Genomic DNA, 12,402 nt, shown 5'->3' with positions numbered 1-12,402 from the left:
TTTAGTGGCTAGCAATGTGAGCTTGGACCAAACTGTCCGAGTTTGAATCCTGGCTCTGTCACTGATTTGCTATGTGACCTTGGGTAGTTTCTTAACCACCGTGTGCTTTTGTTTTCTCATCTGTGAATGGAGATGGTAAGAGTAGCAGCCTCCATGAGTTGTTGAGAGTAGATTAAATGAGTTAGTTTTTGCAAAATTGCCACTGTATCACAGTGTCAGGCACATAGGAGGCACTCAATACAGTGGTCTCCTTGGCAAGACAAACCACTCAAATCAGACAAAGAGAAATACCGTATGATATCGCTTATATGCAGACTCTGAAAAGAAGTGATATAAATGGACTTATTCACAGAAACAGACACAGACTCACAGACTTAGAGAAAGAACTTATGGTTGCCAGAGGGGATGGGTGGGAGGAAGGGTAGTTGGGGAGTTTGGGATGGACATGTGCACACTGCTATACAATGGGTAACCAACAAGGACCTGCTCTATGGCACAGGGAACTCTGCTCAGTATTATGTAACAACCTAAATAGGAAAAGAATTTGAAAAGAATAGATACCTGCATATGTATAACTGAATCACCTCACAGTACACCTGAAACTAACATAACATTGTTAATCAATTATTGTCCAATATAAAATAAAAAGTTAAAAAAAAAAGACATCATCCAGGCCCCTCCAGATATTGGACTCTCACCTTTTCATAAGTCTCCTTGTTGCATTTTTAGGTGGCTTTAATCATAGAAGCTATGATCTTCCACTGAGCCAAAATCTTTCAGTTCCTTGCTTGCTGCTGCTGCTGCTGCTGCTAAGTCGCTTCAGTCGTGTCTGACTCGGTGCGACCCCATAGACGGCAGCCCACCAGGCTCCGGGCTCCGGCGTCCCTGGGATTCTCCAGGCAAGAACACTGGAGTGGGTTGCCATTTCCTTCTCCAGTGCATGAAAAGGAAAAGTGAAAGTGAAGTCGCTCAGTCGTGTCCGACTCTTAGTGACCCCGTGGACTGTAGCCTACCAGGCTCCTCCATCCATGGGATTTTCCAGGCAAGAGTGCTGGAGTGGGGTGCCATTGCCTTCTCCATCAGTTCCTTGGATAGTTGCTAATTTCAGATTGTGCTGTCCGGTGTGGCTATCGAGCACTTGAAGTGTGGCTAGCTTAAACTCAGATGTGAAGTAAGTATAAAATATACAGCAGCTTTTGAAGGTCTAGTATGACAAAAAGTTAAAGTACCCTCATTAGTCATTTTTATATTAGTTACGTAAGTAAGTAAGTTAAGTGTTAGTCACTCAGTTGTGCCCGACTCTTTGCGACCCCATGTACTGCAGCCCACCTGGCTTCTCTGCCCGTGAGATTTTCCAGGCCAGGATATTGGAGTGGTTGCCATTTCCTCCTCCAAGGTATCTTCCCGACCCAGAAGAGACCCAGGGAAGAAGTTGCATATTAAAAGCATAATACTTTGAATGACCATTTTAAATAAAATTTATTGACATTTGAATTTTACTTCTTTGTACTTTTTAATGTAGCTACTAGAAAATTTTAAATTAGGTATATGGTTCACATTATATTTCTGCTAAATACTGCTGCTCTAAGAAAAGCAAGGAGGCCACTTTACTAGTAATAAGGAATATAAATAATTCCAATAAAATGTAAAAATATGCTGGAATTACCTCCTTTAGGAATAATCTTGACTCTACATTTTTTCTGAGTTTTTTTATTGGAATGTAATTGCTTTATAATGTTGTGTTAGTTTCTGCTATACAATGAAGTGAATATGCTATGTGTATATATATCCCCTCCCTCTTGGACCTCCCTCCTGCCCCCACCCCCCATCCCACCCATCTAGGTTGTCACAGAGCCCTGAGCTGTGCTAAACAGCAGGTTCCCACTGGCTATCTTTTTTGCATATGGTAGAGAAATGACTGTACTTTTTCCCTGGTGGCTCAGAGGGTAAAGCGTCTGCCTGCAATGTGGGAGACCTGGGTTCTATCCCTTGGTCGGGAAGATCCCCTGGAGAAGGAAATGGCAACCCACTCCAGTATTCTTGCCTGGAGAATCCCATGGATGGAGGAGCCTGGTGGGCTACAGTCCACGGAGTTGCAAAGAGCCGAACATGACTGAGCGACTTCATTTTCACTTTAATTAAAAAATAATAAATGAAAGAGGGAGAAATAACAGAAGTACCTGAGACTACCCTTCTTGGCCATATTCTATTCAAGATAGATAACTTTTTTATTAGGAAATCCAGCACTTGGTGGAAGGATGGATTTGATAACTCTTGGGTCTCTTCTAAGGCTGAACTAAGAGTCCTGGTTTTTAAAGGAGCCTAAAAAAATCCATAACTGTTTCATAGGGTTGGTGATTATCCTCTAAGTTATCCCCCTTTTCTTTTACAAATTTATATTTTCATCTTTACTGAAAGCTGATTTATCCAAAGCTAGCAGCTTTGGTAGAAGTGTCTCACATTTTGCTATTTTCATAATGGCTAGAGTTTATAAAGGTACAGTGTCTTAACATGCATTTACTTTCATCAAAGTAAAGCTAGCCTACATTAAGGACATTGCTATGGCTTGATTTTATGTTAATCTTTTGGGAATTGGAAAGTTATCTGTGATAATGGGAGTACTTGAACACCTCATTCCCTGGCCCAGTGAGATAATAGTGGAATTTGCTGTGTTTTATAGCCAGCTTAAACACATCTAGATGTGTCTGTATTTGGAGAGGACTAAAATAATCAACCATGATTAAGAAACTATTCAAGAGTAGTCTGCTGGGGAGATTTCTGAATTTTGCACTGCTTTTTGTCTTTGTAAAGATTATGATGTGAAATCTTATTAGCTTAATGTCAATTCTGTAAGGTAAATTGGCACCAGTGTCTGTTTTCTAGATAGACGGATTGTAGGTGAGGTAATCCCCTGGTCTTCATCTTTTTGTGTATTCCAAGTGAGTGGTATAGCCTCCTAAGGAGGGATTTTTCTTGACTATGAGATTTGCTTCTTGGGCCTGTGTTACTCTGCAGTTTCTTTTCCTGTACTTTTATGAAGAGATTGCCTAGGAAAATGAAGATGGTGCAGTTGTTAATTATAGACGTGTCAGTTATAGAAATCCCAGACTACCCAGAGTAGAGGTTGATTGCGCATAAGTTGTTTTTTTGCAGTTATTCAACTGATGTATGGTGGTTTATTTTCCAAAGCCGTTGGAATGTAATTGCGTGAACTGCTATTTCACAGTCTGCGTCTAGTCATCTTTTGAAGTATTTTCCATACCTCAGTGAAGGTTTGAATGCTTGTATATAATTCCTCTATATTTTATGTGGAGGCATCTCAACCTCTCTGCTTCTTAATTTACAACTGAACTATATGCTCCTACAGAGAAACCCTTACAACCTAATGCAGAGTATTTTAAACTTTTGCTTCTGGATGATTACCTCTTCAAAATGCTTGAGATAAGATCATTGGATTTAATCCCTGGTCCTTCTTAATTGCCAAGATTGTGTCTGTAACCCTTATAAACAGCATTTAAGCTGTGCTGTTGGTCACAAAACTAGAAAAACAAAACCCTCAAAAAAAAAAACAAACACCTTAGCCTCATTAATAGCTACTGTAGGGGATAATACCATTTTTACAGATGAATGGACAGCAAATCAAAAACGTCTCAAATTGTTTTTTATTTTTATTTTTTCAAATTGTTTTTAAAGGCCTTCTTCACTACAGTCTTTTGATGATCCCGCAAGAGGGATCTTACTTTCACGCTAGGGGATTTACAGGCCAATCTGCCGCTGAAGAAACCTATTTTTGTGGGCTCATATACACTTATGCTTTCCTGTTAAAATGCAAAACTCCAAACCAAATAAACCAGGAAGCAACTCATATGAAAATGACAGTTTAAGGTGACTCTTCTTCCATTGTTCTTTTAGTCGTGCATTTTTAGCAGTTGGTTCAGAGATGTGGTTCCTCTCCCTGGGAACTGGTTCTTCTGTCTTCTTTTTCTTATCTACAGTGAACTCATTGCAGAATTCACGGCACCAGAGCTGTTTTTTCTAAAGAAAACTAGAGAAGTAAAATGGGATTTAGAGCTCACACAGAGGTATTGTGAGGCTTAGATGGACCTGGCTTATGTTTGGTGCTTTGGAGATAAACCAAGCAAGTGTCTCAGGCATTTTACTTGGGCAGTGCGGTAGAATCCTTTGGGTCGTGGAGGAGGGGGTTTCTGTTCGGAATCCACCACATTTTCTTCAACCACGTGGCAGTGTTTAGCAGAGGAGCTCAGCTTTCAGAATTCAGCTGGAGTTGAAATTGGCAGGTGACTTATGCACAGGCCTGGTGTGGCCTCAGCTAGGCTGGATGGGATTAATGGCCCCTTGGATGATACACAGGAAGTTAACTGGCGCACATATTAGTTTAAGTGAGAGGTTAGGTTCTGGTTCTATTTCTTGTGACGCACTATGAGACGTGGCTGAGTAAACGTGTGGCCTTGTGAACTTGGATAGATCAGGGTAATAAGAACTTTAGGCAGGGTCTTTTGCCTCTGTTGAGCACTCGAGAGCAGGCATATGGCAGAGGAAGAATAGGGAGGGGTGAGGTGGGAATGGAGAACATTACTTGGAGCAGAGCTTTACGAAACAGTGTGCGGTTGGGGTGGATAACTGAATTCAGCACTTCTAAAACTAGCTTTTTCTGGCCATAGCAGGTAGAAACTGTGTCCTCCAGGTTATCTGCCTCTCCTGCACTGTAACTCCATTTCTTGAATAGTTAAATAATCGTTTCATTGGGTAAATGCATGTGAGTCACCCAGAAATACCCTGTGTCTTGTGGAAAAGGCGGTACTGCAGCAACAAAAGTGTCTTATGCCATGGATTAGGTTTTGACATTAAAAGTGGTTTGCCTGGTTATTTGGAATTCTGTACTATTAATTATAGCTCAAGACTATTTTCACACCATGATTCTCTTATACCTCATCACCTTCCTTTTCTGTGTATGCACTCGTGCATGCATGTGTATCTGTGTGTATATGTGTATTCCATGGAATACTTTCTCAGGGTGTTTTTTTCTTTTTTAAAGAGCAGAGATCAGGTCTCGTTTAATGATTGGGTGGGAAGGAGAAAAAGAAACTTAAAATATTGGCCTTTAAAGCACAGGAGAAGTAAAACTTACCTTGTTTTTTTTTTGCAAAATCAATTATAGAATGTTTATGCAGTTATTGTGGACCCTTTATAGTTTAAGTGCTACTAATTTGAGTGAATGTTACAGTTTGAGTGAAGTAGGGACCGTAAAATCATACCTCCAAATGTCAAGACTGCTTTTAGTGAAAGGTGATAAATCATGGCTGGCCTGCTACGCAATTGCAAAGTTTGCCCTCACTTTCTCCACCCAGGCTTACAAAAGGGCTGTTTTCCAAGTAAAATAATTATCACATAGCCCATCACTGCTTACATATATTACCTCATTTATCATATACAGACTCACTCCTAGTCATCCAAAATACAGTGGAATACCCTTATACGGCCCTGTGCTCCATGCAGGAATTCGGTGCAATGCAGAACTGCATTGGATCTTTTTCAGATGGTTGATTAAATTAAGTCCCCGGATTGCCTCATTTTCAGGCTAGCCTAAGCCCACATGATAGATCCCGTTGGAAAACATCAGAGTGATATTCCAGTGTCCCATAAACACCTTTAATGAGACTCTTAAAGAATCTCTTTGGGGAGACACTGCTTTGTGATGTTTTTTCTTATACCTTTTAGAATTTTTATGTTACTCATAGACCTTCCAGCTTCTGCTTTTGCCCTGCCTCTTCTCCTTTATTTCCAGATAACTTCCATTTTCTGATTCGGTGGTTGACAGGGATGCCAATAGCGGCTGATGACAAAGATTCTTGAGGCTTGTCTGCTTTTTTTTTTTAACTGAGGCTGATGATCGTGGTAATACATAGCTGCAACAGAAAGCACCTTTTGTGAAGTAGTTACGTAAGGTGGGCCCTGCACATGGTGGATGGTCTTTATCCCATTTACACCCCTAACAGCCTGTGGCTGATGGTGGTAATCACCATCCCCATTTCGCAGAGGAGAAAGCTCCGAGACTGGGAGGCTCCATCACTCATACAGTTACGGAGACAGTGAGTGTAGAAGCTGGGAGATGAACTGACGTCAAAGCCTATTTTCTTTCCATTCAGCCACATTTCATTTCTTCTATATCATCAGCCATACTGGAACAACTAATGGACTCGCTGGAGCTGGGAAATGAACAATAGGGTCAGAATTCACTCAAGCAAGTTGGCCTAAGTTTTGAATAGAAACATAGCCTTGGTTCTGTTTGTTGGCATTTTGTTGCTCGAGAAACGCATAGATTTCTGGTGTGGACTTGCCCTGTGAAATATCGTGGAGGAAACAGTCCCATCTGAAAGCTCACACATTTAAAAATATCCTTTAGAATATTTAGATCTACAGTTTTATATAGGGAAGGATATGTCTGGTTTTCTAGTAAACTCAGAGTCAAGACTTGATTACACATTTTGGTGGTGTGGTGATGGGGATTGATGTACTGTATCGTTGAGGGTGCAGCCAGCTGTAGTGAGAACCTGGGCACAAAAATGCCTTTGGAAATTAAACATTGTAATGAAATCATGCCTTTGAAGGCAGATTTCCAGGTGTGCTGTAAAGCATTCTAGGCTATAATTGAAATATAAAAGAACGCTTCAAAAGCAGTGATCTGTTTTTGTTTTTTTTTATTTCGGGTGACTACTGTGCTAATCCTGAAATCCTAGCATGAATTAATATAAGGACAAGATTGAATGCATAAAAGTACCTGTTTTAATCATTTAGCACGTTGTTCAAAACTCAACCAGTTGAAGCTTCAAGTCCAAGGGTGAAAAATCTCACTTTCATCTATCAAATTCCCCCCACTAATCTGCCAAGAACAGCCACCGGGGGCTCCTGTGGCAGCTGCGAAGAGCAACTCCTTGCACTCTCCATGGTTAACATGGGGGAGAGACTCGCTGCAATTCATGTATAATGAAGTGGTCAAGGCCGATGTTTTTTAAAGTACTTCATTAAAGCTCAAACAGAGTGGATCCATTTTCAGTTCAAATCAGGTACCCTATGAAAACATTCTACACTGCGGAAGCTTAACGTTGGCAGAAGGTTTCATCTTCGGAGTTGAGCAGTAAGTTACTTTGCAGCAGATGCAGGAGCCATGTTTGCCTCTGCCAGCGAGCTCCATGTGAGATCACGAAGGCTTCTGAAAGCACAGGGAAGTCAGTCTCGAGATCTTAGAATAAGTCCGCATGGTCTCCACTCTGTATCACCCACTGCCCCTGCCTAACATAGGTGCGTCCGTCCCCACGTGTACACAGAGCAGCCATGGGTAGGCATACTGCCATCTGGAGACTCGGGGTGGTTTACAGTACTATGTGCCTCTGCTTTCTTTTCATAAGTTCCAAAGTAAAAGCTGGATCCTTGTGTCCGGGCTGGGGGACCAGAGGTGAGGTTAGACGCTGGAGTCTTATTTCCTGTGTGGTCTCAGGATGCCCCTTAGGAAGCCTGAACTGATGCTGTCTTGTCTTTTTACCTAGACACACTACTTTGGCCTTTGGTTTCTCAGCAAGAGCCAGCAAGCACGATGGGTGGAGCTGGAGAAACCTCTGAAGAAACATCTGGACAAATTCGCTAATGAGCCTCTGCTTTTCTTTGGAGTCATGTTCTATGTGCCAAATGTGTCATGGCTTCAGCAAGAAGCCACAAGGTAGGTGCAGTTTTTTTCTCCGTGTTCCAAATAAGGGTGTGGACTGACAGGCTTCAGATGAAGTAGATGAGCTGGTTGATTTAGGGGGGTGTGTGTTGTGTGTGTGTGTGTGGAGTGGAGGAGAGGGTGAGGTAGTTGGGGATTGTTTACCAGTCACTTTGCAGCTTTAGAATTTTTGTTTGAATCCATGTAGCTCATGCCAGTGGTTCCCTCCTCTGCTTGTGAGGTAGCAGTGATCCTGAGACAGGTAGAATTTTGTGTCTAGAAGCATAGAAATATTAGTTGGAGACTGTGAGTAAAATAAATATGCTAGAATTTAATGAAAAAAATTAATTAACCACCTAATGCTGTTTGGTCCACTCCTTCCCTCAAAATGTCCCCAAACAAAATGCATCATCCAACTTTGAATTTGAGGATTGAGAAGGTCACTGAAGATAGGAGTAGAGTTGAGGAAAGCTCAGACAGGGTAAGGGTTTTGGTTAGGTAGGCTTAATACAAAGAAACAGGAAGCCAGCAAGCAGAGAGACCTGGGGATTGGCCCCACCCTCCTGCTCATTGGCTGCTTTACCTGGGAGAAACTCTGTGCGGTCTTTGAAATGGTATTTCTCCCCCATCTGTAAAGTGAGGGATTTGCGTCTAAGTCTTGAATGATCTGATTAGTCTGCAGCTCTGTGAATGAAATGACTAAGTTTTTATTGATGTTCATTAAAATATGCAGGTGGGGAGCTGTTTTATCAAACGGTTATTTCCAGTAATGAAGGGAATTACATAAACTCTCTACTTATAAGCCTTTTACACAGATCATGGCATTCAAAGTGCTTTGGAAGCAATGCCAGTGACATCTGGGGTAGAAGGAACAGTATGCTACTTGATTATTATATGTGTCATTTCTTAGATTTTAAATTTCTGAAATAAGGATGTAGTTGAAATTTTTATTTACATTTTAAGGTGATAGTGTCCATCTTCTTTTTTTTAATCCAAACTATTGTTACATAGGTGGTGTTTCTATAAAACAGAGGCTGTGAGAGAGCTGACTGTCTGACCCAGGAAACCTGCATCAGTCTTTCAGGTGTCATTCATTTGAAGCACTTGATTATATACCATCATGTGCTGTTTTTGAGTGATTTCATTTAAGTCCTTTCTGTCCAAGAAATTATATCCTCAAATCTCCTCAAGTCAGATCAGATCAAGATGGTTTCCTCCAGCTTTTGAATCCTTCTTGTGTTAGGAACACAGCATTAGGTTAATAAATACTTGATGATTCATAGCTCTTGGACCTTTAAATGAAAGACCATGAGTGCCAGGGGTGAAACATGGACTATAATGCATACTGAGAAAAGTTCAGCCTGTAAGAAAAAAAAAAATGAAGTGGTGTTCCTCTAGACAGATTTATTCTGTAAGGTCTATTTAGGAAGAGCAGTTGAAGGGACTCAGAAATTATGCTTTAGGAAGTTAAAGGAAAAAACAAAAGATTGTTTAAGCTTAGAAAGATGAAGACTTGCAAGGGAACAGTAGCTGCCTTTGGACTCTCATGGGGAGGGAGTTCTGTGTCAGCTCTGGAGAACAAAATTAGGATCAGCAACAATGAAGTTCAAGGAGTTGAAAGACTTTAGTTATTTGGCTTGACATAAGAACAGAGTTTCTGATAATTAAAGCCATATAAAAGTGGAACAAGCAGACTTACAAAAGAGCAGGCTCCTTGGTCTCTGGAATTGCTGTAGCTCAAAGTGAATAGCCTGTGTGGTATCTTGAAGAGGAGACCGCCATATTGGATAGGATGTTGGAATCATCAGTGGTTCTCAAACAGACCAGTGCTTGCTGGATCATAATTAACCCAAAGCATTTATTCAAAATATGGATTCTAGGACTGCACCAGAAGTCTGAACTTGAATGTCTCAGGCTGGGGATCACAAGGATGTGTTGTTTAAAATAAATGATATTCCTCAGGTAGTTCTGATGTTCATCCAGACTTAGGAATCAATAAGTTAGTTAACCTCTAAAGCTCTTTACAGTTTTAGATTTTCTAGATAAGTAAACTTAATGCTGCATTATTTGATTGTCAATATTTGCCTATATAAGCTGAAACAAAACATGTTTAAATCTCAAAACCTGAGGTATAGAGTAGGAACTTTTGACTTTCTTTTTCCTTGGTTAGATTGGTTCATGTAAGAGGTTTGGTAAGGAAGAAAAGAAGTGTTTTTCAACACAGGCGTTTGAAGCAGACTCTTACCGTTGTTTGATCAGAAAAACTAACTGAAAATAATTCAGAACTTTGAAGGACATTTTTTTAGACTTAAACTCTGGAACTAACCTATGTAAATTTCAGGTATAACCTTCTCTTTGTGGGAAAGGATATTTGTAATTAGGAGCTGGGTTTGCATGAGGAGTTTTTTGGTACTCCCCCCCCCCACCCCGCCCCGCACCAGCATTGCAGGAATTTTTGTTGTCCCAAAGGGCCCGAAAACTGAAATGTGCCAAGGGGTGTCAGAGCAGGTCAAAGACTTATGCTGGAGAGATGGAGAAACAAGAGAGAAAAGTGTTGTAAATAAATAAAGGAACAATGATAGAGGGATAAAGAAAAGAATAAAAGCAGGGAATTCTGTCGGAGTTCAACATGTGGGGGCCCTGGATTCCATCCCTTGTTGGGGAACTACAATTCCATAAGCCACACAGTGTGACCAAAAGAAAGAAAAAGAAGAGAAGGAATGTATATACTTGGGAAGGTTGAAGGCCACCAACTATGCCCCAGATTTGGCTCACTGAGACCTACCCTTAGTTTTGGACATGTAGACCAGAGTGTAAAGGAGACCTGATTCAGACAGAAGAACATTTTTGAGTGCTCAGGATGTCTGAATTTGATGTTAGAGATGAACAGATGAGCTGAATTCAAGTGGAAGAGAGCTGTAATACTAACAGTCATTAGGAGCCCTAGGGAATGTGAACCTTCTGGGGAGGTTTTAGAAGCATCTGGGGTCTCCACTGAATATTGAAACCGTCTTCCAGGCAGAGCGGCCTAGGGGAAGCAGTGGTGGGACGGGATCCCAGAGGACTCTTTCACCGAAGGCCCCAGCAGCATTCACGAGGAGCTGGTTAGTGACCGGCTCTCCAGTCAGCAGCCCCTGTTACCTGAGTGACCAGGCGTCTCAGGTGCAGATGGACTTTGGCTTCTGAGAGCACCTGGGATCCGCAGCTTTGACACAGAACAGTTAGTCTTTGTGATGTCCCGCACAGTAAGATGTTTGCATAGATTAGAAATAGAGATCTGTCTTTCATTGCGGGCAACCCTTTGGAGGAGGCAACCATTCAACCATCTGTGCTTAAAAAATAAGCCTTTGTCTGGAGCCCACCACACTTGTTTTCAAGCAACACATGTTTGCAGTGATTTGGCTACCTCTATTTAAGAGTAAAACAGGTTCTATAACATTAGCCACTTCTTCTCTGAATAAGAACAAAGAAGTTAGAATTAATACTCTCTCTCTCTGTGAATCTATATAAAAAACACACAGAGGTGAAAGGAAGATATATTTAATGTATATTTCATTATGTGTGTTTCATTTCTCGTCTTCAGACAGTTCTGCCCTTGAAAACTTGTGGGTTAATACGGTATTTGGAACAATACAACAAAAATTGGAGAAGGATGTTGATTGCATGCTGTTTAAGAAGGTGATTGACTTTATTAAGATGATCAAAGTTTTTTAAATTAGAAAATTGAGACTCTGTTTTTTTTAAGTTTTTTAAAAAATAATTTTACTTATTTATTTTCCGCTCTGCTGGGTCTTCGTTGCTGTGCGGGCTTTTTCTCTGGTTGTGGTGAGCAGGGGCTACTCTCTAGCAGTGTGTGGGCTTCTCATTGTGGTGGCCTCTCTCGTGGACCACGGGCTCTAGGGCGCGTGGGCTTCAGTGGTTGTGGCTCCTGGGCTCTAGAGTACAGGCTCAGCAGCTATGGTGCACGGGCTTACTTGCTCCATGGCATATGGTATCTTCCCGAACCAGGGACTGAACCTGTGTCCCCTGCATCAGCAGCTGGATTCTTAACCACGGGACCACCAGAGAAGCCCCTGTTTTTTTTCCTTTAATTTTGATGTACAGTGTTTCCTGTCATCTCCCAGATATGACTTTTCAAAAACAAGCCTCTTCATAAGTGAGGGGAAAATGCCAAGATTACTGTGATGGAGTCAGGAATGAAACAGACAGTTCACAACCAACATTTAGGTGGTGATTGAATAGAAGACCAAAGTTATGAGAAGGAGGATACACACAGAAGTACACATAGAAGGGAAAGGAAAACCCTCTTAATCTTCTTAAAGAAGTGTGAAAAAGCTGGTGAAGAGGACACGCTAATAGACAGATGGAGGATGAGTCATGAAACCATGAAAATGAAAGAGATTAGGGAGAGAATTCTGTCCAAGCTGTAAGATACATTACCTTGGGGCTTTAAAAATGTTCATTTTTCCTCCTTTGGTTAAAATGACTCAAGGATGGACCACCATAATTTTTTCCATTTTTCTTGGCTTCTCTTCTGCCTTTTTGCCAGCTTTTCTGTTCAGCAACGGGACTCTGGTTAAGAGTTTATCTTCCCCCGTTCTGTCCTCCTCCTGACTCAAAGGAAAGATTTTTGTAATGTGTTTTAACGATGTGCATAGCAACAGGCTCATTATAAACACATG

General features: G+C 41.2%; 1 protein-coding gene across 14 annotated transcripts in view; it reads left to right on the top strand.

Annotated features, from left to right (window-relative positions):
* The window catches only part of PTPN14 (protein tyrosine phosphatase non-receptor type 14), a 193,678-nt gene that overhangs the window by 77,926 nt on the left and 103,350 nt on the right, over window positions 1–12,402 (top strand). For all 14 annotated transcript variants that reach the window (XM_081491310.1, XM_081491309.1, XM_081491299.1 and 11 more), the window contains one exon: window positions 7,566–7,735. In XM_081491310.1, the coding sequence (XP_081347436.1) occupies window positions 7,566–7,735 (170 nt within the window). The remainder of the gene's footprint in view (window positions 1–7,565; window positions 7,736–12,402) is intronic.

Source organism: Giraffa tippelskirchi, chromosome 5 (genome assembly GCF_054371585.1).
Source record: "Giraffa tippelskirchi isolate mGirTip1 chromosome 5, T2T-mGirTip1v1.2.pri, whole genome shotgun sequence".
Lineage (NCBI taxonomy): Eukaryota > Metazoa > Chordata > Mammalia > Artiodactyla > Giraffidae > Giraffa > Giraffa tippelskirchi.
This window is presented reverse-complemented; position numbering and strand designations above follow the sequence as displayed.